This window comes from Mytilus californianus, unplaced genomic scaffold (genome assembly GCF_021869535.1).
Source record: "Mytilus californianus isolate M0D057914Y unplaced genomic scaffold, xbMytCali1.0.p SCAF_7, whole genome shotgun sequence".
Lineage (NCBI taxonomy): Eukaryota > Metazoa > Mollusca > Bivalvia > Mytilida > Mytilidae > Mytilus > Mytilus californianus.
Window position 1 is genome coordinate 71,780,026 of NW_026262723.1, and position 27,938 is coordinate 71,807,963.

The 27,938-nt window shown below is 31.7% G+C and overlaps 1 protein-coding gene and 1 long non-coding RNA gene across 7 annotated transcripts in view; both read right to left on the minus strand.

Annotated features, from left to right (window-relative positions):
• The window catches only part of LOC127710060 (uncharacterized), a 60,390-nt gene extending 32,452 nt beyond the window's left edge, over nucleotides 1–27,938 (minus strand). For all 6 annotated transcript variants that reach the window (XR_007985922.1, XR_007985920.1, XR_007985921.1 and 3 more), the window contains exons 1-2: nucleotides 27,773–27,938; nucleotides 17,389–17,676 (exon numbers count right to left, since the gene is read on the minus strand). Coding sequence is in view for 2 of the 6 variants with exons in the window: in XM_052215788.1 (XP_052071748.1) it covers nucleotides 17,389–17,676; nucleotides 27,773–27,869 (385 nt within the window). In the remaining 4 variants the exon portion in view is untranslated. The remainder of the gene's footprint in view (nucleotides 1–17,388; nucleotides 17,677–27,772) is intronic.
• LOC127710063 (uncharacterized) lies at nucleotides 4,333–6,919 on the minus strand. The gene is made up of 2 exons (XR_007985924.1): nucleotides 6,407–6,919; nucleotides 4,333–5,088 (listed from the first exon to the last, which is right to left on the minus strand). It is a non-coding gene; the product is annotated as an uncharacterized LOC127710063 (long non-coding RNA).

The window sequence follows — 27,938 nt, forward strand, 5'->3', positions numbered from 1 at the left end:
TAAGGCCGTGATTTTTGAACAAATACAATTCTAAAACCTTCCAAAGTGTGAAAATGGACAATTTTAAACAATTTTTCAACAACTAAAATTCCATAACTCTGCATCTTATATAAAAATAAATAGGGGATGATACTCCGGCTTGCATATCATATAAAGTTATAAAGGAAGATTACTAAGAACGGTAAAATTTATTCTACTTAAATTTGAACTTGATCTGATTTTGTGGTAAAAAGTATTGCGTTAAAGTTTAATGAAATTTGGTTGAGGCAAACTTAATTTAGAGGACGGAAACGAAAAATTCATCATTTTTTCCATTTGTAAAGGACATAACTCTAGAACAGTAAAAGTGACACCACCAAAATTCAAACTGTTTTTTGTGGTAATAATCATTGTGTGCAAATTTCATAACATTTGGTTGAGGCAAACTAAAGTTAAAGTTAGAGAGCGGGAAACCAAAAATTCAGCAATTTTTCCATTTGTAAAGGGGCATAACTCTAGAACGGTAACACTGACACCACCACACTTGATCTGAGTATTGTGGTAATAAGCTTTTGTAAAAGTTTTATAACATTTGGTTGAGGCAAACTTAATTAGAGAACAAAAACCAATGACTTTGGGACAGACGGTCAAGGGTTGACCCACTAAGGGTCATAAAAATGAAAAGGGAGTTTATGTCAATATATAAAATCAATTCACCAAAGTTTCATAACAATTGGTGAAAGCATTCTTGAGACTATCCAAAGTCCCAATATACAACAAAAAACTTAAATCAGAATTTTTTTAAAATTGAAAGGGAAATTATCATGATTATCAGTCAGGGATATAACTCTATAGGGTTATTACAGAAAATAACTTGCATTTGTTATTACAGATACTTTCATGAGTTGTCTACTCTTAAATCCTTAAATTTTCTAAATCTGTAATAACATATGTTTGTTATTTGTAAAATAAATCATAAATATTTTGATTTTTAGTAGGCTCTAGGGAACTCTGGAAACTTTGCGCAGAAACTAAATGCATAGCCTTGATAACTAATTTTTGAATTAAATTAATACATTTTTCATTAACCATGGCAAATCAATGAACGAGGCTTTTAAGGGATAAACTTAGCTGTAATAACAAGGGTTATGTTGTACTGTTACACCACTGTCCCAGGTTAGGGGGAGGGTTGGGATCCCGTTAACATGTTTAACCCTGCCTCATTCTGTATGTATGTGCCTGTCCCAAGTCAGGAGCCTGTAATTCAGTGGTTGTCGTTTGTTTATGTGTTACATTATTGTTTTTCGTTCATTTTTTGTACATAAATTAGGCTGTTAGTTTTCTCGTTTGAATGGTTTTACATTGTCATTTCGAGGCCTTTTATAGCTGACTGTGCGGAATGGGCTTTGCTCATTGTTGAAGGCCGTACAGTGACCTATAGTTGTTAATTTCTGTGTCATTTGGTCTCTTGTGGGGAGTTGTCTCATTGGCAATCATACCACATCTTCTTTTTTATATTAGTTATTAAAGGCATTTAACTTGTTATATAAGACACTTGGGAATTACTGGGAAGCTTGAGCAGAACCTCATTACATGCTCTGATCATTATTTCTTACAATAAATTAAAATACATTGTAATTAAGCATGATGAATGTCTGAGCAAATGCTTAGGAATGATGTAGAGGAGCTGTAATAACACCCGTTAGTTATTATAGGCATATTTTTTTCAGTAATAACATAGGTGTACTATGCATGATTGGCGAGCTATGAACTGTTATATCTTTCTATAGTTAAGTATACATAAAGACAATAGTAATATCAATAGAACCTGTGTACATTTTAAGAAAAATAATGATGTATATTGTCCCTTTGAAACATGTAACATGCATATGTTATCACAGTTCTTTGATTTTTTAGTCCACAATAACAAATGTATGTTATTTTTCTGTAATAACCCTATACATGCTATAGCATTTCCATTCTCAATTTTATAGAGTTATATCCTTGACTGATTATGTTAATTGGCAATATTAGTAAATGCATGCAATAATTTCTGAAATTTACAGTATATAGGCTTTTAACCCCACCATATGTTTGCACCTGTCCCAAGTCAGGAGCCACAGTGTCATTTGTCAGTTGTATGATTTTTAATTTTAATTTCTTTTATATATTTCGGAGTTTAGTATGACGTCCATTATCACTGAACTAGTATACATTTTTGTTTAGGAGCCAGCTGAAGCACGCCTCAGGTTGTGGGATTTTCTCGCTGCATTGAAGTCACATTGGTGATCTTCGACTGTTATCTGCTCTTTGGGCGGGTTGTTGTCTCTCTGACACATTCCCCATTTCTATTTTCAATTTTATTTCAAATTCTATTATAAATGTTAGGCTTCTTGTTTTTTTTGTTTTACATTTGTCATTTGGAGGCCTTTTATTATATTTACAGCTTTCTATATGCATAGGTGCTTGAGGACAGAATCCTGTTTTGAGCCCCCCCCCCCCCCCCCCCCCCCCCCCATAGTCCCTCCCCCTTCTTATCATAAATCTTAGATTTTTCAATATATGTCACTTAGTTGATTTTTCATGAATATATGTGCCATTCCAATATGAAATAGCTATATCATATTAAAAAAACCTTTCAACTAGGATACTCATTTGGGGAACTAATGATTTGTTGGGTTTTCCCTAGTCCAAATAAATATGACGTCTGGCAAGGCTATTTTAATTTTTTTTTCTGGGACGCCTAAATAGCCTTGCAAGACGTCATTTTCCCCACCATCGACATCGTCCTGTGGCTGTGGAAGAAACGAATTTGGCGCATTAACAAAAAGATCATGTCCGTAGTGACAAGTTAGTGTGCTTGCTTACCAATATTTGAATTTTATGAGCCTTCTTTTTGAATATTTTCTTCATTTTTTGGTACAAATTATACTGATGTCGAGTGCTGTTGTTGTGCTGTTTATTTTTTACAAAAGCGATCAAGTAATGCAGGGGAAGGACACTTACTTAAAAGACCAAAAATGAGCCGCAACTAATAGGTACATAAATATTTTACTATGCAGTCAGTATCCCGATATACATGTATATACTCTTAGTCTCATTTCACAGCGTACAAGTGAAAATACTCGTTAGTCATGAACATTTTAGATCACTTTAAATTTAGATGTTATAACTTAAATTACGAAAGATGATAATTTGTCAAATGAGCCCCTGTAACCAGGTGCTGCATTTTTTTAGCACGCGTCAAAAACAGTTAAAAATGCCGGGATCTGACAGAGCTTTCAAGAGCTATTTCTGTTACTGTGAGTTTTATTATATATTTATCACAAAAAGCTAATGCTAATTTCTTTTCTTTTAACATGAAGCCTCCACCCCCCCCCCCCCCCCCCCCCCCCCAAAAAAAAAAAAAACCCTCCTCCAGCTTATCTGATTAATTCACGATCACTCTGAGTAAAGAAAGTAAGTCACAATTGCTTTTATCAGGTATTTTAAATTCTGGTTGATAGTTGTCTCATCACCAATCATACTACATCTCCTTATTTTTTTTTTTACAATAAAGCTATATTTAGATGCGGTATAGTGATGAATGTGTAAACATGCAGCAGTCTTGTAAATAATTGTTAGAATACAGCACAAAAGATGCATAATATATCAAACTCGAGTCAACGCCATGTCAAAAACTAAAAACAACAACAACAAAAAAACCCGACCAAATGACAAATAGTCTATAAAAACAAACTATAGCATACCAAAATATATAAGTTGTAAAGACTTGCATGCAACTAGGCCTATATATATACAGTAGCTCTATGTTCTTATAGATCTCATAACATTACGATTAAAAGTTAGATTATGTGTGTGTAAGTTTATTAGAAAATTCAACGAGACACGTCCTAATCAGGTAAAATCCAAAATAACAATTTACAAATTCAGATCTACTGCCTGTTGTATATTGCTTACATGATTGTATATTGGCGAACGAATAGATATGTTTGGTACGGGATGGCGGCTTCGAAGCGGAGACAAAAAGACCAAGATAGATGAAAGTGTAGAATTTTGTTGTTGAGAATTTTTTTTTTAAAGAACTAGATTCGTATCTCAGAATTTGAATATAGCATCTCGTTTTCTTTAGATAAATTGTTAGCTTTTACTGGCTATAATAATTACCCCCTTATAAATATTCGCAAAACATGAAGTTAATGATCAATGAATATGAAAACACTTAATAAAGTATAAATATTGGTAAACGGACAGCAAGTCATAGGACTATTATAGTTCGAATAAATTAGTTTACAATAACTGTTGAAAGGTTATGAGAGAAAAATCTTGGTGAATTTATTTTTATTAGAATGATTTATTTTACAGTAAAGGCTTCATATTTTTAATCAGTTATTTGTAAAAGAAAGGTGACATGTTTAACACCATGGATCCAGTAAATTAACAAACTACTATGATGGATTTTTCTTTACAATCATTGATCATTATCAATATTTAAGAATAACTTTTGTTTACAAATTCGTTTTAATAAATAATGGTTCAAGAAAAAACTTTTTGAAAATTAGTCTGTTAGTTTCCAAAGAAAAAAATATCTTAAAAACTGAACTGTGAGTTTTCAATCGTTACGTTTTAGTGTTATCTCAGCAAAGACAAATTTGGTGATAAAAATCGATTTGTTGGTCTTTCGTAAAATTAAAAAAAAAACATACGCCATAATGTAATCTTATAAAAAAAGGGGGGGGGGGGGCGATTGGAAGAAATTCAATATTGATCCTTCAAGGGACAAGTGAACGTGGGAGATATTCATTCCCTACTGTAAAATATTGAGTTTTTGGTTGATTAATGTCGGGTGTGTCTGGCGTACCGAATAATATATGATAGGTACATGTAGGTCTTGTAATTGAGACCGCCCGTGATACGGTCGGAAAATTTCGACTGCCTATGAAAAAGGAGGGACAGAAAATTGGCCTAATACCAGGCTACTTACAGTCCACTCGAAGAGTTGTTGCAAGAATTCAACGTCCCCATTCGGACGTGGCTGAGCACAGCCCACTGGACGTTCCATTTTCATTACTGCTAAGGTTATCACATGATTGCCGGTCAGAAGAAGACCTGAAACGACGCTATTTCTATAGTTACTCTAGTTCGCTAACGAATTCGCTTCTTGTTCCATTGAATATAAAGGAAAGAGTTATCTAATATATATATATATATATATTTTCTTGAACTACTATAAATAAAGTAGTTCATTTTAAAATGTATTGTTTAAAGGTTAAGAAAACAATAAGTTAAAGTGGCTTGTACATACATGACTTCATGGCTAATACCAAAAAGGTATAGCCAATTTCCCGTCAGTTATTTTTTTTATTTTTGGTTCACATGTTCAAATTTAATAAATTGATGAATTTAATAATTTATTGATATCCTAAATCCTTGTTAATATATTTTCTTCGGTAGAAAAGAAAGTTAATCTTCTCATCTGGACTTTAATCTGTATATCTATTACCTATTTTGGGATTGAAAAAATATCTTTAAAAAATGCGGTTTCGAGCCTATTTCTTCATTTTAATTTGTTTACACGTTCAGCAATAACTGATACAAATATGATATATTACCAATGATAAGGCCATATATTTGAAGCTGTTCAAAATTTTGTACATTATAGGTACGTGTATCAGATCGGACATTTTTTTTATTTGTTCTATATAAATAATCTTACTATAAGTTATCTCAGGTCTAAACAAAATGTTGCTATGAGTGTTCTAATGAGTTTTGTTTGATAATTTTTTGTTTAATTCAGTTAAAAGTTTGGTTTTTTTTTTACACGAGAAGGTCTGCTAAAAAGTTTATGATGATCTCTTTTTTTTTTTCAGCATAACAAACGGATACTCTTTAATGTACACTAGGTGGACTTTCCTCTGTTCCGATGAAGGCAGTGCACGTCTTTCATTTAAAAGATTAAATCGTAGTTTTGCAACAGACGGCGGAACATCGGGCATTGACTTACCATTTTATAATTTGTAACAATTATGATTTACCATATATTTATGAGTTATAACAAAATTATTTTTTGTACATCTTTATTTAAGATGATCGAGATTTGAGAATGATATGAAAATAATAAAATATATATTACAAAAAAAAAGTTTATCTCAGGTCTAGTTATCTAGTATGAAATATATCCACTGGAAATAAGCCCTTTAAAACACAAATCTCCGTTTACTCATTGCGAAGTTTATTTGCTAGTGTTTTTTTAATGATTTTATTATATTATCTTTTTTGTGAAATTTTTGAGTGGTTGAACATGAAATGGACACCGATGCTACAAAGAAAATTTGTTTAATGTCATCTGTTGCAATATATACTAAGTATTACACGTGGACAGGATGTTCCTCAGAAAATTAAGGTATTCAAAATAAGTTATACACACCCCAAGGGTACACGCCACTGTTATATGGAAAATTACTGGGTCGCCAGTAAACTGGTAATCAGCCATGCAACTAATCAGTTGACTGACCATGCCACTACAATTTAAAAAGTTTGTCGTTAGATCAAAATGAAATATTTATTTTAATTTAAAATTGAAGAACTAAAAGGATATATCGTAATTATGAAGGGAAATAATTCAACAAAATCGGATTATTTCCCAAAAGATTATATTTTTGTAAAAAAATTTCCGGGGAAAATAGAAAACTGTATATATAAAGGGTCCCATCAAGGATTTTATAGAAATCCTTGGTCTCATGAAATGGATCTCACACAGACATGCATAATTAAAATTTATACATTTATTGATTCTATGATTTCTTGAGAAATCAGGAGCGAAATATAACAAATATTTAGTTTTGATATTAAATTAAATTTGCCTTTCCTCGCTATAATTCATTTGACATAACATTGAGGGATTTAAGGGTTTGTCCGTACAACGTGTTTGTCATTAGTATTTCACATAACTTATTGTTTTCACGCTTTGCCTCGGAGCTCATTATTCAGACTGTTTCAGACAAGATGATGAAAATAACGTGCAAGGCACTTTTTTCAATTATCGTGAAGTGCACTCTCCCCCCTCTTCAAGAAGAATGCAGGACAGAAAGTCACAGGACAAAAAGTCACGGACGAAAAGTCACAGGACAAAAAGTCACAATTCAGTTTTGAGATTATTTTTCTCTGAACAAGAAAACACTAATTTTAAAAATAAATTTTTGATTTTTTCTTGAACTATAATATATGAAGCAACATTGTAATAAAATTTATTCAATAAATATCAATGATGATCAAATAATTGTAATGATAACAAAATGTCAAAGTGGTTGGGCACTTAAATGGCTGCATGGTTCCAAAAAATATATCATTTGCATGATTAAAATTTAATAATTTTTCATTTATCAAGGCTTATGAACAATTTCCTAAACTTAAACATGAATAAATGTAAAAAAAAAGAAATTATTTGAAGATCTTTCTCTTATATATTCAAAAAATTGTCAACAAATAATTTGAGACTTTTTGTCCTGTGACTTTTTGTCCTATCCAATTTGTGACTTTATGTCCTGTGACTTTTTGTCCTGTGACTTTCTGTCCGTTTACCTTCAAGAATTGTATATTTATAAATCCTCGTCCTTTTTAAAATTACCACACTCTTTGTGATTACCGTTATGCTATTATTCTAACAGTAACCCGGGACTTGATTTACATGTAATATCAGGGGCGATTCCAGCCAGGATAAAGGGGGTCCAAATATATGTCTCCATTAAATGCATTGATCGTTCACCAAAAGAGGAGTCAAACCCCCGGATCCCATCCTCCTTCGATCCGCCACTGATTGTGAATATAAATATAATTGTTACTTATTAGTCATAGACTAGTACTAGCTCCGAGCACCTGTTTTGGGATATATACAGCTAATTAACCGTAAATAACTGCGAGATAATGAATAACAAGTTGATTCTCTGCTAATTAATGTAACCTGCAATTCACCCTGATTCATTTGTGAGACCACCGACACTAATAATATTACCTCAAAGTTAGCAGGTTAGAGGTTCTCCGTTACTGGGAACTTCATCTTTCAATAATTCAATTATCGGATCCGATCAATTTATTGGTTCCTTTCCCCCTGGTATTAATGATCCTTTTGCAGTGACGATGACAATCATAGGTATACTCATTACGGTTGATTTTGCATGATAACATACATGTTATGTCAACTCACTTCTACTTCCTACGGCGTCAGAGAGAGAAAAAAAAGCCTTGCAATGCGTCATTATTATTTGGACTACTTCCATATCACTTTAAAAAAAACAAACAATAATTTATTTCACTGATTGAGATTGGGCTGACGATACATTTCAGCATGTGAAATCTTAACTGTTATTCCAAGTACATAGTTATCATCCATTGATTTTCATTTTTTACAAAAAGATTCCTTAGTGTGGACCATGTATTACTTCAAAATTTATTTATTTATATTTTTTTATAAAAAGTAAACTTAATTGTACAATGAAGTAGGGGGATGAAATTATTTTATTTTAGTTTAAGAATCACTCATACTTCTTGTATGATGTCACCTTAGCCTACAAATTACCAAAAAGAAACACATTTTTATTTCCTCTAGCTTATGCATTGTTATGTGTATGCCTTTTCATATACATGTAAAAATGTGTTACTGCCTATATTGACCTTAAATGTTATTCAGTTTTGCATGGCCTAATGGGACCTTGTTCTACTCATGTGGTATGCTATAAGCAGATAAGTAACTTTCTTTCCTTTTGAAATACAAATATCTTTATAAATATACCTGAAGAATTTTTATATTAGCCTCCCCCCCCCCCCCCCCTTAATTTGAAATCTTTATTTTCAGGCATAGGCTCATATAAATTGGACTTTTGAAGAATTGAAATAAATCTGATACAGCAAATGAGTATTCAGCTGCTTTACATTAAAATACATCATGTACATACATGAATAAGAATAAGAATAAGAATTTTATTAGTTTAAAATCCAAACAATAGGATTGTTACTAAATAAACAAACCAATACAAAACCAAAACAAAACAAACAAACAGACAGACAGACAGACAGACAGGCATATTAATGACAAAACGATAGACATTAAACAATATAAACATGTAGCATTGAAAAAAAAAATAAATAAACATGTGACATACACAATTATATATAAATAAACATGTGACATACACAATTATATATAAATAGTTATAAAGACATTTAAAAAGCAGTTTTTTGCAATATTTAAATTATGTAGGCCCAAATCTTGATAGTTAAATGTTAAACATTAAACGGCAAAAAATTAACACCCAAAGTTCAAATATAAGAATGAACTTATAGTCTTTAATGTATATATGCTATTGCCACGAAACTAGGTAAACTGTCTTATAATTCCCTAATCTTAGTTCATGCCAAGTTTGATTAAAATTAGTATTTCTACTCTGACTACATGCTCTATTAGGTCTATAGTGTGGATAGTGTATAACTTTCAAATTATTTTCATACTCCTTCCAAATTACATTGGAAAAAATGTGGCAATTTTTTTAGGTTAAGGATGTTCGCTCCTCTTGATTTTGAATTTTTACCAGATATTCGGAATCCTCTGGTTTTATCCATGCAGTGCCATTAAAAAATTTTGCCCGCAAATCCCTACTTTTCTCTTCATATTTTTATTTCATAGTTTAAGCCATATTTGAAAATCTTATAAAATCCTTGTAATTTTTCCATAGCTTTTGAAAGAAAAAGGTGCCAGTGTTAAGTGTATGAAAAGTCTAGAGAGAATCACTTCCCGCCAAATTTTAAATGGCTTATATCTTAAAAACAAGCACATGGACCCTTCATTTTTCTGTTTTTTTAGTTCCTTTATTCATATACTTTCAATTTATAACAGTCTTTTAAAAAGCTTGTTATTTTGAAACAGAGTAGCGAACATCCTTAAGTAGTGATTTGGTAATGTATAGTTTGAAAAGGTCAAATATTAGTATGTCTGAAGTTGTCAATCTAAATTATAGACCCTTTAAACATAAAATTGTCAGTTTTTGGCTTATATCTCAAACACTAAAGCATTCAGAGCAAATCTTATGTGAGGTAAAATTGTTCATTATTTCAAGTTCTATCAGTCATTAAATTTTCAGATGAATCTAACAATCCATTGTTGGGTTGCTGCCACTAGATTGGTAATTTTAAGGAAACTTTGCAGTATTTATAGGACCGCAAAAAAATTTTGCGGTCAAAATATTGGTATGACGTTGACGTCGTCGTCGTTGTCCAAAGACACATTGGTTTTCGCACTCTAACTTTAGTTTAAGTGAATGGATCTCTATATGAAATTTTACCTTAGGGTTCAATACCACAAAAGGAAGGTTGGGATTGATTTTGGTAGTTATGGTACCAACAGTTAAGGAATAAGGGGCCAAAAATAAGCATTTTTGTAACTTCCAGACATAACTTGTGTGTTAGTGTATGGATCACTCTGACATTGTACCACAAGGTTCCATATCACAAAGGGAATGCTGGGATTGATTTTGGGGGTAACTGCCTCAAAATTTTAGGAATTAGGGGCCAAAAAAGGGGCAAAAAACAAGCATTTTTCTAGTTTCATGACAATAACTTGTGTGTAAGTGTATGGATCTTTCTGAAATTGTACTACAAGGTTTTATATCACAAAGGGAAAGCTGGAATTGATTTTGGGGGTAATTGCCCACAATGTTTAGGAATAAGGGGCCAAAAAGGGGCCAAAAATAAGCATTTTTCTAGTTTCCAAACAATAACTTGTGTTCAAGTGTATGGATCTCTCTGAAATTGTACTGCAAGGTACCATACCACAAAGGGAAGGCTGGGATTGATTTTGGGGGCAATTGCCTCAAAATGTTAGGAATTAGGGGCAAAAAGGGACAAAAACAAGCATTTTTCTAGTTTAAGGACAATAACTTGTGTGTAAGTGTATGGATCTTTATGAAATTGTACTACTCGGTTCCATATCACAAAGGGAAAGCTGGGATTGAGTTTGGGGGTAGTTGCCCTAAACGTTTAGGAATTTGGGGCCAAAAAACAAGCATTTTTCTAGTTTCCAGACAATAACTTGTGTTCAAGTGTATGGATCTCTCTAAAATTGTACAGCAAGGTACCATACCACATAGGGAAGGCTGGGATTGAGTTTGGGGGTGATGAATCATAAGGGGGTTCAAAACATTTTGGGGGGATTTTTTTTCCTTTTGTTTTCTTTAAAATTTGGTTATTTCTGAATGATTTATATATAAAAGCAAATAATAATGATATGGTTTGAATAGGTAAATTAGAAATTTTTAAGTTCTTAGATCCCATTCATTTTGTGAGCCTCTTGTTTTAATTGCTTCTGTAAGTAATATATTAATTTGAAATTTTGACGACAGACACATCCAAATTAGTTCAAAGCCAATAACAATTAATAAAAAAATCATGTCTGTGAGCACTCCACCTAACCATAATCTAGGACAGTGGTTCAAATAGCACATCATATGAACAAACTGTAAAAACTGTTGCAAGTGGCTCAACTCATTATCACTGCAAGGCACTAAAACGACTGATATTAAGTCGTGGACACAAAGCACTGAAATAACAGAACTCATAATCATGATTAGTAAGAATATCAAATTTAAGTTTCTCAAAATGTTTATATTAAACATGATAAAATAAGCTTATTTCATATTGCTGTTTTTTTCTCAATTTATTTTTTTGTGTATTTATAGGTGAGACTTCTTGGTTTTCATGATCATCAACAGGTCAATACAGAAGAGTACTTTTCTACATTGTGTGCTAATTGGATTAATGTGAAATAAAATGTGTGCTTACCTGGAAAAAGAAAATAGGAAATTTCTACAAAATGGCTGTAAACAAAATGGAGTACAATCATAGATGCACAAGAACACAATAGTGTAATTGCAACAACCTACATATTCACTGATGGATTATGGAGAAATGTAGAAAAAATAGTATTTTGTTGTCGAAATAAACACCTGCTTTATCCATTCATGTACATAGCTCTGTCATATCAAATATACAGAGGAAGACGTTTGAAGAACAAATTGCAAAAATGTATTCTTTACCAATTGAAGGAAGATGTCTGGTGGATGTAATTATTTATTCACTGAACTGTTATGTAGGGGATTGAATAATTGTTCGCAGCAGCCTAAACAGAAGAAAAGTTAAATTAACATGAAAAGTGGTTATTTTATTTAATCTGCAAATATGAGCACAATATTAATAACATCACAAATAGTATGATATTCATAGCGTTTTGCTTGTTATTGTATTGTCTCAAACAGCTAGCCTATTGTTTTTGTATGTCATGTTACTCATCAGTGAACATTTTATTAAAGTTTTAATTATCTTTTGTATCAATTATTCAGTCTCAGAAAAATTATATTCATACTGTTTTTACTGTTTTGAAATTTTCATAGAGGAAAATTGAATAACAGAAATTTCCATAGAGGAAATTTGGAGAACAATGTTTTCCTTAGAGGAAATTTGTGGTCTTGAATTTTCCCTCAAGGAAAAGTGTCTGTCAAAAATTTCCTCACAGGAAATAGTTGTTTACAAAATTTCCTCACAGGAAAAAGTATTTCCTCAAAGGAAAATTTGAAGCCGCAAATTTCCTCACAGGAAAAAGTATTTCCTCAGAGGAAAATTTGAAGCCTCAAATTTCCTCGGAGGAAATAGAATTTCCTCAAAGGAAAATTTGAAGCCGCAAATTTCCTCACAGGAAATAGAATTTCCTCAAAGGAAATATTAATGCAGCAAATTCCCTAAGGGAAATCTTTTTCCTTTGAGGAAAATACAATTTCCCTTGAGGAAAAATCTTTTTCCTTTAGGGAAATTTGATTTCCCTTGAGGAAAACTACTTTTCCTCTGAGGAAATTGTTGAAAAAAGGGGCATAACTTTTTCAACAGTGGTGCTAGAGCCAAAATTTTTTAGGACAAATATCAGGGAACCAATACCAACCAAGTTATCAACTTCATTTTGACTTAACTCCAAAAATTAAGGTGACAACTTTTGCACTCAGCGGAAGTGCAAACTTGTCCCGGAGACTGTTATCTACTGTTAATTATATGGTATATAGTGAGTTGGGTAGATAACCCTTTGTACATAGAGAGATTTTAAAACCTCGTTACAAACAAAACTTGGCATGTAAAATTAGAAACATATTATTTCGTTTTGGTTGTCAAGATGTATGGTTACACCAAAATGTTATTACTATAATATAATAGTATTAATTTGTTTTTGCAAGAAATTGTCAATAAAATGAAAGGTAGTTTTGTGAGTGAAATGAATGCTTTTTTTCAATGAGTCATCAAAGTGTCAGTTTTATAGATATATACACGATCCAGATACTTTACCAATTTACCTACAAAAACCTGTAAACTATGTGTATAAGCCATACATTTGTAGTTTTTTTTTATAGATTGTCTACACACTACCTTAACATTGAAACCGGCAGATTTTGTAATGTTGAAAGAGAAAACAGATTTTGTAATATGTGTGATAAAAATCTGATTGAAGATGAATACCATTATATTTTAGTATGTGACAAATATTTTGATATAAGGAAAAAATATATAAAACCATTTTATTGAGAAAAAAAAACATCTTGCTATAAATTTATACAATTATTGTCTGTTCGTAACAATAAAGAGCTTAACAATCTAGGTAAATACCTTTATATAGCTGATAAGATTCGTTATTCATAATGTAATGCTCATATTTCATTATTTATATTATTTTTTGTCATTCTCCGCCGATGATTTAATGGTTCAAACTGTTTGTAATTGTAAAACACATATGTAATTAATCACTGATGCTATTATATTTGTATATGTAAACTCTATAAGCTGTATTGCTTTTGAATAAACGACTATTATTATTATGGAAGTAGGTTCAACATTACTGTTGAAACTTTAAATTTATGTTATATAAATACTTAATTTAATATTCGAATTCCAGCGTTTATTCTATTTTCTAATTATGAATCTTTAATTGAAACAAATTCAGGGAAAATTTGCTGTATATAACTCTTTCAGTTACAGAATTACAAGAAGACTGTATGACGAGATGACATTCTAATAATATGTTTATTTACATTCAGTCTGAAAGAGTGCAATTCAAGAGATGGTGTTGTCTCTTCCGTATGTTGCAGACATAAGACTATCATCTTAAATCTCTTTAACGGTTGAGTCATTGTAAATTTAAATTTTAATTATATTGTTTCCTGGTTATCTTCTTTTTTTCAATTCAGTAGCAAAAATACTTTCTTCCTTCACATGCATATGTAGAAATCTGACGCGGGAGTTACCCAGCAAAAGCTTCACAAAGCCAGATATAGCTGACATAATTAAATAGAAGTTAAATTCTCCCAATATTGTTTTCGATTGGAATGAGTTTCGTTTTTTAGATTCTATATCACAGATTAACAGAGCTCTGTAAAGTATGAATTGTTGTCTTTTTGTGCCATGCGTTAGCCGACAATTAGCACGTATCAAGCGGGAGCTGCTTACTATTCCAATGGAATTGAGTTAACTCAGGTTCAAGCAAAGGTATTGTTAAGACAATTCATAGTTTACTATGCTCTGTTCGTGTTGACTGTGGTACATATTGATACTAACGTCTTCATGTTCTTATTTCACTTTTCTTATTTTGATTTATTTACATTATGTTGTTATGTATTTGCATTGTTTTCATGCTTTTCATTTCAAGAACATACATGTGTATTTATACAATTTATCTTATTTTTCTTACTTTACGATAATTCATTTTTTTTTTTCAAAATGTATCATTATCTTACTTTTTATACTTTCATTTTAAGAACAGATTTAAAATATCCTATTTTTCTTACTTAACGATAGTTCATCTTTTCAAAATGTATCATTATCTGTAGCTGCCTATATGTTATAATTCCTAGTGTGAGTAAAATGTGTACATTAGAATCATGAATATTGAACGAATGTATAAAAGAAATTAAATCATAATATGCATGATATTAAATATAGTAAGGTTGCTTAGTTATTTACAGGTACATGATAGTGCTGTTGTATTCATCGAACTTAAAGATTTAGTTGAAAACTCTTCCTTTTCTCTTAAAGGCACGGATGTAGATAAAACTGTAGAATAATGAAAACGTGGTAAATCAAAATTTATTTCAAGTTAATATATTATTCAAATACATGTATCAAACTCCCATAGCACAGCCATAGTTTTTAGATGTGGTATGAGCTCGAAAAGGGTTGCTGTCAAGTCATTTGAAAAACAAATATAACAATTGACATGTTTACTAAGGTTCAAACTCCCTCAGGCAAACTTCTTGACCATAGATGAGTTATGCTATTCTTTTTATGCCTTTTGGTTATATAGCTCCTAACGTTTCTACGTACTCATGCATACCTGACTTTCATTATGAAGTAATTTGGCTAAGTTATATGTACTTGGGACCTAAAAAACTACTCGTTCCGAAGATTTAGCAATTGGCATGATATCGCTTTAAATATATAGCGACTTAATAATTTGAGAGATAAAAAAAATTGACATTTTAGTTTAAAAATACTTTGAAATAATAACAAAAGTAATTGATTATCAATTGCGTACTAGCTGCTGGTACGGAACTTTATGAGCGAAGCATCAATTCCACAAGAAAGAGTGTAAGATAAGCACGAACATAAAAAAACGCATTTCTGTTTCTCAGCGGATGTAGAAATGGGTAAGAATGAAAGTTTTCATGTTGAAAAGGATTTATGCGTATGATTTGTAAAAAATTATAAAAAAAAAGTAATAAAAGATTTCCGGGAAATTGCGACTGAGGAAAAATGAATACTGTTATTGCCAAATTTTTTGCTACAGTATATATCCGTGTCAGGGATAAATAAATCGAAAATGTATCGTTTTGCTGATAATTAACACCACTAAGTACTTCAAAAATATTTCCAATTGAATTTGTGCCAATTTCTTACCTTTGCAAAAAAAGATATTCCGCATTTCTTATGTAAGAAAAACCCCAAATTGGTAAATCAAACCAGAGAAAAAGGTTTTTACTAAATGTTTTATGTTTGGGTATTTTCGTTTTCATCTACTATATGTAGTTTTAGATTTGCCTATCTGTATCTATTCATCTCAACAATCTCTATTATCTTGTGGTAGTGAAGATTCTAAATCATAATATACAGAAACTAAGAGCAATACCAGTCAATTAGTGATTCGAGACCACGGGCCAGGTGCCTGGTTTTCGAAAGTATCTTAGGACTAAGACATGTCTTAATACGGTCTTACGGGCGTGTCCAGTCTTAAGACACGTTTTGGAAAGTGTTACAAGTTTAGATATGTATTAATTTTAATCGTAATCGTAAGACACCTCACCACATGTTTTAGGATGTCTTTTAAAAGATTGTATTTGACTGTCGTTTAGATGCACATTCGACAGCGGACTGAAAACGTACGCCAAAAACGGTGTTCTGAGATAGAAATAACAATTTATGTAGGGATGAGAGGGAAAGTCGGTATGGATGAGCAGATGAAACATCCAATACCCCACCCTTTTCATATAATTTTTTTGAATAAACGACACAAAATCAGTATGTGGACAGTAAAAATCTCAAAAAGCAAAGGAACAGCGCTTGTATTGCTGTTCTTCATCTCAAAGTCAAAGTGAGGCCTTCAACACGGAGCAAAATAAACTGTTGACACAGAGATATGTCTCGCCTATCTGCATAAAATTCAGAAATAGACAATCTGATAGACAGCAAAATTACTTATTAATTCAGCCACTGGACCATGATCTAGTGGGCAGGGCCTGAAAATGGTCGACACATTGAGATGTACAGATAGTAATGTAACTTTATAGAAAATATCGTTGTTTATTGTAAGAAGTTCCTATCAATATAACTTACGCAGAAAAACTTAACATTGAAAATTGCTAATTAATTCAAAGTCACAGGACCATTTCCTAGGGGGCAGGACATCAAAATAGCCGTCAAACTGATATGCACTGAAAGTAATGCAACTTTATACAAAATATCATTGATAGTTGACAGTTAGCCCTTATCAAACTGACTTAAGCAGAAAACTTAACATTGAAAATTGCTAATTAATTCAAAGTCACTGGACCATGACCTAAGGAGTGGGGCCTCAAAATAGTCATCAAACTGATATGAACTGATAGTAATGCAACTTTATATTCAGTTTTAAGACGATTCTTAGCACCGGTTTGAGCGGAATTCTTTGCACACTTAAGATCACGCCACAACTGTGAACATGGAGTAATATCAATAATATAAATCTGGCAAAGAAATCAAACATGTACTGTCAGTATTAAGCACGACAATCACACTGAAGCATGCAGGCAGTTCTTAAAAATATTTTTTTCTGATGTTACCAATTATTCTATTTACCTTCGATACACCTGTACGTCACATTTAGATATTTGTATGTTCCAGGGCAAGGATCGCCGTATGTATTTGAAGACTGTGGTAAGCATGTTCGGAAAGAATTACATTTACTCGCTACACGGCTGGTAGCTGTCCTTCTACACGAGTAGGACACGCTAGACTTAACACTAGGGTGAGGACACACACTGGAATCTGTTCTACCATAAATGGCATCTATAATGGTGATTATTTGTGTTGTAGAACATGCAAGAATTGGACTTCTTTTACTTTCACACAGAATGTAATTGAGATCTGAAAAAAATTTAAAAAGTCCATTAAGCATATAACAGAACATTGATTTAATTTATTCTATGATAATTAACTCATCAGAGACACCATGATTGAAATTGTGTACGCCAGACGCGCGTTTCGTTTACAAAAGACGCACCAATGTTGCTCGGATCAAAAATTGTTAAAAAGGTCAAATAAAATACGAAGTTGAAAAGCATTGAGGATCCAACATTCCTAAAAGTTTACCTTTCTACTTTATAACCCGATGAATCTATTTTTTCATGAGACGAATTTCTATTGAATAGTTTACGTCATTTAAAAGAAAAATAACGTTTGTTGGTAGATTCGTGTTTGTCCTATGATTGGACTTGTTTGCTGGTTAATAAGTAGAGGCTTATTGAAACATTGGCATTATATTGTTTCGTACAAAAATTATCAATTAGGACAGAACGTGAATTCCCAAACATTTAGATTCGAGTTTCTAGCTACACATGACATATTTTGGTATCATACCCGTATGTTTATATTACTACCACTTGATTGAAACCGATGCTGATGGACAATAATATTAAAACTAAGGTCATAACTCACAGATTTGCTTTCAATAGTAACATGGGTAACGAACGCTTATGTAATGATTTCCAAAACTTTTTAATTCGAGCGTTTCCGATAAATGTTATTTCAGAATCGAGTGTTGAGTGCAATGCATTGAAATCGGTAGCAAACGTTTAAGGTATGTTTATTTATGCCAGTATCATTCTATAAGTTATATATGGTTTACTACTGACCCTCTACGAATCTATTGAGGGTTAGTAAAATCCATAAGGATGAGGCCGGAGGCCGGTATAATACGTTTATGTTACTACCGGTAAGTTGGAATAATACGTTTATAGAAAATAAGAAGATGTGATTTGATTGCCAATGAGAAAACTCTCCACCAGAGACCAAACGACGTAAAAGTTAACGACCTTCGACAATAAGTAAAATCCATACCGCATAGTAAGCTATTAAAGGCCCCGTAATGACAAATGTAAAACAATTCAAACGAGAAAACTAACGGCCTGATTTATGCACAAAATAATAAACGAAAAACAAATATGATGTACAGCAACAAACGACAACCACTGAATTACAGGCTCATGAGGTGGGACCTTCACATACAGAATGTGGAGGTGTTAAACATGTTTGCTGGCGCCAAACCCTCTCCCTAGCCCAGTGGTGTAACAGTAATACATAAGAATAAACTATAAAAATCAGTTGAAAAGGGCTTAACTCATCAGATCGATACAATCCAGAAAAACATCCAACAAAAACAAAGACCGGGCGTGGCATGTTATTTATACATCTCTATCAACAAAAAAGACACAATTTGAAAGTGCAGATCTGAGAGTAGTCGCAGTTACTGACAGCTAGTACAAAGTCAATAACAACTAATAAAAAATCATGTATCTAAGCCTAAAATATAAATCAGTACACATCTAACATCTAACAGTCAGAGAAAACAAGACCTTGTGCAATGCCAAAATACAGGAAGATTGTAGAACCGTGAATTTGCATAACGTCATAGACCGAGTACCTAAATTGCACCCATTTAGCAAAAATAGCAGCGGAAATCTTAGAAGTTTTCATAGAGACTAAACAATTTGTCTTTTTATGATTTGACATTATGCACGTCTTTCAATATATCTAATTATATTCAAATATACACAAAACGTTCAGAGTATATATCAACAGATGAAGTATCCACTGGAATAAAGTAAAATCTATGGAAAAGTCGTAATGTAACATCCACAAAGAGTCAACTTTTAAAAACGAGCAATTAAAATATGTTACAGGCATCCATTTCTTGAATAAACTGTTAACACAGAGATATGTCTCGCCTATTTGTTATTTTTATAATGCAAATGTTGAAATTAAAATAGCAATACTTTAACATGTAAGTTATGCAAATATTCAAAGTCAATGAACCATGACTGAAGATACAGGGCTAAACAATCTCCATGGAAATGGGATGTGCCAATGCTAATACAACTGCATACCAAATACCATTGACTTTTCATAAGTCGTTCCCTTTAAACAAACCTAAACACATACATTAACTTGTAAACTATGTAAAGGTTTCTAATATTCCTTCATAATGAAGGGGTGGGGTTATATAATCTCCATGGAAATGAAATTTGCAAATGCCAATACATTTGTATACCAAATATCATTGACTTAACATTAGTGGTCCATCTTAAACTGACCTAATCACAAACTAATACATGTAAACTAAGCAAAAGTTTCAAAGTCAATAGACCATGACTGAGGGGTAAGGACCAAATATTCTCCGTGGAAATGAGATGTGCTAAGGCTTATACAACTGCAAACCAAATATCATTGGCCTACCACTAGTGGTTCACCATAAACTAGACCTAATCACATGTCAAACTAATACATTGTTGACGCTGACGCCGGAAACAGCATACTTATGTCTCGCTTTTTGACTCCGTCAAGGCGAGAAAAAAATGAATAGTAAGCATGGACTATTGTCAACTTGTTCTAAATTTTTGTAGAAATAAAACAAAACATCAGTTATTCGATTTGTACGGATGTGAATTTAAGCATGGATGCAATTTGGGTACTCCTCATTACAGAATCATGAATCGTTTGGAGGTGGTTTTAAACCCATTTTTTCTATGATTCAATATGGATTCAAAATTAAATTGGTGGAACTATATAGTAAATAAGGATACATTTACAAAATAAACACAGAATGGAAACTTTGTCTGTATCATAAATAAACGTAGGTGAAAAAAACTGTCAAAATAGGTGCAATATGTGTATAACAATAATCTTTAGTATGGTTTTATTTTACTGATAACAAAATCAATATTTATACCAATAAAAACAATATTCAAAGATTTAATTACAATGTTGAATTAGTAACCTTTCAGAATAAGTTGATTTACAACACATGAATTTACCCAAGGTCTTATCAAGTTGTGATTGTGTTGGTTTTGCTTTATACTTTCTATATCGTATCTTGTGATATTTTGTCCAGTGTCTGTGGTGTTTCTAACTGTCATTGTCTTGTTAATACTTTGGCCTGAGAAATGTTTTTAAAAGTTTTAGTAATGTTTAACTTTAAGTGTTAGAGACAATTTGTGTTGATGGATAATGAATTTCGTAATCACCTAGGGTTAGACAAATAAAAATACACAGATAGTCACTGCTTTTAAGATTTACCGATGCAAAGTACCTTCAAGCTAAACCAACCCATAAAGAAAAGCAATGGTCTGATTCAGAAGTTATATAGTTTTAGTCTTAAAAACTTCTTCTTAATAACAACACATTTGCAGTACACACGAAGTACACAAACTATTGGCTTGCAAAGTGCTGTGAACGGCTATTAGTCTGCTTACATGTATGTTGTATAAATAAATCATAGGCTTTGAACAATCTATGAAAAAATATCACTTCACTTCTAGCTTAGTTTAAGTGAGCAATGTTTTTATGTGATAAGGTGAAGTTTTTTTTTCCATTGAAAAATGAGCAAAATATATAAAGAATAGAGAATAATTGGGTTGAAAAGTATAAAGAACAGCTGTGGAAAATAAAAGAATAAGGTAATACAATACTGATTACACAAATGAACGACATACAAAATAAAGAAAGCACCAAATTACATGAAAATTTAATAGTACAATAATTTTATAGAATACGCTATTAAATCCTACAAATATGGACATGTATCGACTCAAAAAAACATTCACTGGACTAATGTGAACACGAAGTCACAGTACACTTGCAGACTCAACCGACTATGTATATTCATTCCATGTAAACTACAGCAATATTAGGTATCATGCTTGCTTGATTTCAAAGATAAAGGGTTTTGAAGAAGGGTTTATTTCATGCTTTGGTCTTTGCAACAATGTATTTTCTAAATAAATTGTCAAAAAACTTGGAACGCGATCGGACCCTCAGACAATACACCCAAATATTTTTGAATATTATTATTATTTTTATGTAAATGAGCAATTAATGTTTGCAAAATTCATTCTGTAATATTTCATGTTAATAAAAAGTAAAGAATCAATATAGAAAACAAAACAAACATACCAAACTAAATGTCATGTTGTCATGTGGTGTTGCAAAATGAAGTCACAGTACACAGAGAACGCGAAGGCACATTTCGTAGAGGACACCGTTTATATAGTGGGAAAATTTAAGTTTAAAAGCAAATATTATCCAATCAGGTTTCAAATATGACGGCTTCGTTGTACAATAGGTATAAAGCATGTCTATTTATTTCTAAAATGTCTAAAGGTTCGATTCGTTACCAGTTCTGGATTCGAAATATTATGTTTACAAATTAAATGTATTTGATTTATTCATTAAGTAACATGTACGATTAAAAGAGCATTAGCTACGATTTAGACAACAAATTAAAAAACGTTTTGTTTTGTTTTAAACATTCACAATAGCGGAATATTGAAATGATAATTCACCATTTGCAACCAGTTTGATTCAATTTTGAAAATATAATCTCAAAAAGAAGGCCGATGTAATAATGTCCGTATGCATGCAACCATTAATACTCCCCTTAGTTGAAGATGGGTTGTACTTTGCTTCAGCATGTTCAGTTATCAATTAGAATAGAATATTCAAAAATATATATCTTTATTGTCATATAAACATTATTAGTTTGTGACAAAAAAACAAAAACAAACATTATATAGCAAAGAAATGAACACATGGAAAAAAATCATAAGACTTCTGCCCTCAGTTCTAATGACTGTTTTATAAAGGAGACAATATTTTTAACGTGTTCCATGAAAGAGGGGTTTAGCATTTCTTTTACTTTTTGTTCTTGGGTAAGAGACATAAAATTATGAGAAGGTAAACAATTTTCAAATAGATTATCCCTGAGTTTTTTTGTTAATTTTACGTTCAAGGAGGAAGTGTTTTTCATTCTAGCAAGTGGCACAGTTTACATAATTTATCCTTTCTAGGAATTTTATAATAGCGACCCTTTTCTATTTCTAAGTTATGGTCACTAATTCTCAACTTAGTGAAGCATTTTCTTATAGAAAAGTAATTAGAAGCTAAATAAAATTCCCTATCCAAGCTAAGTTTTAAATTTTTATAAAGTAACAGTTTACTATTTTCATCATAACTATTTATTCTATTTTCAAACATATTCAAAAAATGTTCTTTAAATTCATTTTTAATCAAGGGCTGAAAAGACTTTATTTCATTAAAGTCCCTACAGTTATTAACTTTATCTAAACGGTCTTGGTTGGGTGAAATATTCTTTGCATATGTATACCAAGAATAAGTACAATGGGAGACAAGCAGTTTTTTATAATAATATGCTTCTTTAAGTAAAGGATTTATATTTTTTAGAATTCAGTCTTTCTAGGTAAAATAGAGACTGTAAAAAAATAAAATGTTCAAGGGGGAGTCTTCCTAGTTCTGCTCGGACTACTATAGTCGATGCGGTTTTTTTGGTGCCCAGCAAAAATTTACAAAAATTAATGTGAACCTTTTCGAAAGGAGTTTTATCAATAAATGAAATACTCTTTGATCAAAGTTTTTATTATTTCCGTCAGCTCTTATCTTAGCTCTGTATCGTGTTATATAGCTATCCATAGAGGATATCTCCGAGTTATAAGTTATAACTGGTTGAACTAATTTATCAAAAAGATTACTAGAAATTTCTATTGGGAGATTTCCCAATGAAGCTACCTTGGTTTTAACCGAAAACATGACTTTTCTTGCTTTTTTCGCTAGGTCTTCTAAACTTGAAATAAGGTTACCATTGCTCTTTATAAGAATTCCTAGAAATTTATATTCTAATACATTTTTTATCATATTACCATTGTAGTTAAGAAATGAAACTACACTTTTGGCACAATGTGGCTGTAAAATCATGGTTTTAGTTTTATTTATATTTAGAGTAAGTTGCCAATTTTCACAGAAACTACTAAACTTATTTATACTGTTCTGTAGACCTTCTTTACTATCTGATATCAAAGTAGATCATCTGCAAAAGATAGTGATCCAAGGGTTGAGTCTACTAGTTTTGGTAGCATGGAGTCTTCAGCACAGAAGATATTATCTAGGTCATTTATAAAGATATTAAAAAAGTGGGACTAATGGAGTCCCCCTGTTTTACTCTTCGAAAGGGTTCAAAGAAATTGGAACAAGTATTGTTCCATTTCAAGGAAGTTTCAGTTTTCAAATACTGGTTCTTATAATATTAAATATATTTTTGCCCACTCCAATTTTTGCTAATTTATACAGTAAACCTCTTCTCCACACTGAGTCAAATGCCTTTTGAAATTCAAAAAAACAAATGAGCTACGTCGGATAGAAATCGACCTTATGCAAATGAATATCAATACATTTGTTAACTTATTTCGGGTTGAAAAAATCTTTATGCAAACTCTGTAACTGTTTGAAAATTGAGTCGATACAGGAACCCTACAAAATAGACCAAAATTCATCTTTTATTTCGTATTTGAATTTTCCAAAATTAATCAAAGTCTTATAAATGAACATGTATACGTGCACTTACATCAGGTCGATTTCTATCCGACGCAGCTCAAATATATAACTTACTATTATTCTTATGTAATTACTTATTTATCAATGCCTTTAATATAAAGAGACTATCAGTTGTCCTGTGGTTTTCTCTGAAACCAAACTGTGTTTTTGTGTATTTATCTTTCATTAGTGTTTTTAATCTCTCATTAAGTACTGCACTAAATATTTTTGATATGCAAGTAAAGAGAGAAAGCCCTCTATAATTTGATGGATCTGACTTGCTACCAGATTTATGTATCAAAGTCATGTGGGATAGTGTCCAGTTTTTAAAATAAGATTAAATAAGTTTGCTAAAGAGTTTAATGTGAGCATACTACTATGTGTAAATATTTCATTTAAGATGCAATCTGGTCCACTTGCTTTACCTTGCTTTAATTTATTCAAAATATGTTTTATTTGTTTTATTATTATAGGTTTATCAGTTACTTCATTAGAATATAGATTATTTTCAATGTTTTGTAGTTCATTAATGATATTATTTTCGAAATGACAAATTACTTTATTACATTTTCCTTGGTCCTGCACATGTTTAATTGTTTTATCTAATATCAAAAGTGAAAAGAGAAAGCAAGGGAGCTACCAGGAAGATTCGGCCCACAAAATATTATTATACAGTTAAAACGTTTATTTTTTGTTTTTAATCTATGACAAGAAATCCATTATAGATCATTATACTTCCATCATTAGGCCTAGAAAATCGTCATTATGCTTATCTATCTATTTCTATTTATATTCAAGTCTATATTGGGTCACATAGATATAAGAAGATGTGGTATGAGTGCCAATGAGACAACTCTCCATCCAAGTCACAATTTGTAAAAGTAAACCATTATAGGTCAAAGTACGGCCTTCAACACGGAGCCTTGGCTCAGACCGAACAGCAAGCTATAAAGGGCCACATGACCATTTGCAGCTTTGGTGTCATCTCGATGCTTAATTAGATCACATCTAGTCCTAACTGAAATACGAACTAAATTTTGCTTCTCTATTTCGATTTCATATATTCTTATTGTTTAAGATGGAATTATTGTAATTTTGCTAAAAACTTTAGTTTGTTTAAATAAAAGAGTCCGAAGGGAATTTGGTGCCAATAAATACTACACCACACACCCCTTCTAATCAAAATACTAATCAACTACCAGTAAATTATAAATAGCGACTCTGTGTTGATAGTAAAATTTATCTACAACGATTCTACCTCAGCCAATATAAACCTGATTCCTACATTTGTACTTTTAACTAATATGTTTATCGTCATGGATAGCTCTGTTTTAATAGAACAATGTGGTATCCTACTAGCTACGACGACACACTTCGCACTTGACAAGCTACTACTTACTACCTGTACAAGTGTGTTTACAACAGGCCGCACCCTGTCCTTTATTGCATTGATGAGATTTTCAATCTGAGACTACAATCTGTAAATTTCACCCATCAGGACTTAATTAAAGAACTGTTGGTCTTTTCCTTCGTAGATTAATGACATTGAAGAAAAACTCTCGCTTGCTTCTGTTTGAATCCCAGGGCTATACTATCATCGAAAAACGGGGTATTTCCATAAAGTTACCTTGATTGCTTAAATTAGCGTTTCTCTTCAACATCCCAATACATTTAACCTGACCTAAGATTTACCCATCTAACATAATTATACTTGTTATTTTCTATGCTTAATGTCTTTGTATTAAGATGATATGTAAACAAAGGGTTCCTTTCGAACAGTTACTAATGTAATCGATCAAACTTATGTAGCAAAACATCAGCTATCTTCACTCTAAATAACTTTGGGATAAGCTTGTTTTGGAACAGGAAACACATTGTATAGACATGCAGAGTCGTCATAAATAGCGAAACGCCATGAATTTTGCTTTTTTTTTCGTCACAATTACCGAAAAAATACACATAGGTATGGGCTTTTTGGTGCTAAGCACATGACATAGGTGAAATCTCCTTGTTCTTACTGTGCTATAATTTCGATAATGCACAGCTAAGGTGAGCATTAAATACCTCAGATATACTACACAGTTCAAAAATATTCTTACCTTTAGGGACGGTCTAGAATTTGTCAAAGGGCGCGTAATTCCATAAAAAGAAAATAGGAAGAAATACCGGCGAGTGTAGCGACCCTAAAAACAATTTTGACGATTTTATGCTTAAAAATGATATACATGACCAATCAAAGGGTGTGCGGCCTCTTCGCATTCCCCTTTTTTTTTAAATCCGCCACTGACCTTGAAGTTACGACATAAACAACTTTGTACAAACTTTGCCATTTCAAAATATGAAATAGAAAGTGTTTCTTATTCCTTGGAACATTTTATGATATTTTTATGTTGTGTACAGTGTAAATCTTAAATTAAGTGTTTCAAAGTCAAACAAGATAATATATTTTTATTGTAATTTCTGCCAAAAAAGAAATGTAAGTAAGAATATTAAAGCAAATGAAATACGATTTGGATTATTTTTGTGCTCAATGGAATTTATTACGACTTTTAAAATATTTTTTCCTTTTTAGTGACTGTTTTGGGATCGAATTTAATGAGGTTCACATTTAAGTATGTGCCAAAACAGGGGGGGGGGGAGGGGGGGGAGAAGAATGCCTCACGAGTTTTTCCGGCCATTTTAACTCAAATTCGGAACATTAATATTTTAATCTTTATTAGTAGAGTACAAACAGTACTAGACCCAAGACCTTAACCGATTTCAAAATATCATACAAAAGTATATAAAAACAGTATCTAGAGAAAAGGATTAGTGTCCAACGAATTAACTTGTTATCGCAAAGGTAGTTTCCAATACGACAAACATTTTAACAATTGAATTAATTAATCACATAGAAAGGTAAAAGGTTAGATAGACGTATACTATAGCACTTAAAATATATTGTCTGAATTTGATTTATTTCTAATTCAAATCTTCTGGGTTATAATACCATGTCAATTAATTGCTACTACTATTTGATTTATTGTAATTTTCTCAAAAGCCAACAATAGTTCTGATCAAACCTCTCCCTTCGATCATTTTTCTTAAAAATGAATAAGATTGCCAAAACAAATCAAAACACAAATAGTCTCGAAAGATCAACACTTCAATTGTAAGGATATTTAAATCAGTGAAAATCGTTTGAAATATATTGAGGGATTCTTCAATGATCAGATTGATGGTTGTTTTCTAGTTTAAAAAACAATGAATTTATAGCAATTATTCATAATACAATGTATGTCAGAGATATTTAATATTATATGTAAATAGGTAATATCGAATCGTAAAATCTGGATGAAGTTGACGGCGAGACAACACAGTCAAAAGTAACACATGAAGTTGTGTATTGTCTAGTAATTGAGGGGAATTTCGAACAAGAAAAAAATAACAAAGAAGCAAAACAATTTACGTTCAATTAATTTTAATAGGATTGTATTTTTAAAACAAATAACCTAGATTTCATATGACGTTCCTTATTCCCTATTTATCTGAGACCTATTGTGTCATTGTATCAAAAACTATTTAAACTACTAAAATGACATACCTGAATTAGCAGTGTTTTGGCCTGACGTTTGTCTAATTAGACACAGGAAACAGTAACAGACAACACACCCGAGAGTATAAAGTATTGTTCTTTTCATTATTGTACCGTAGTATCAAAAAGTAGTTGATATCGTATTGTCACGCTAGGTCTCTTCAGTTACAAACTA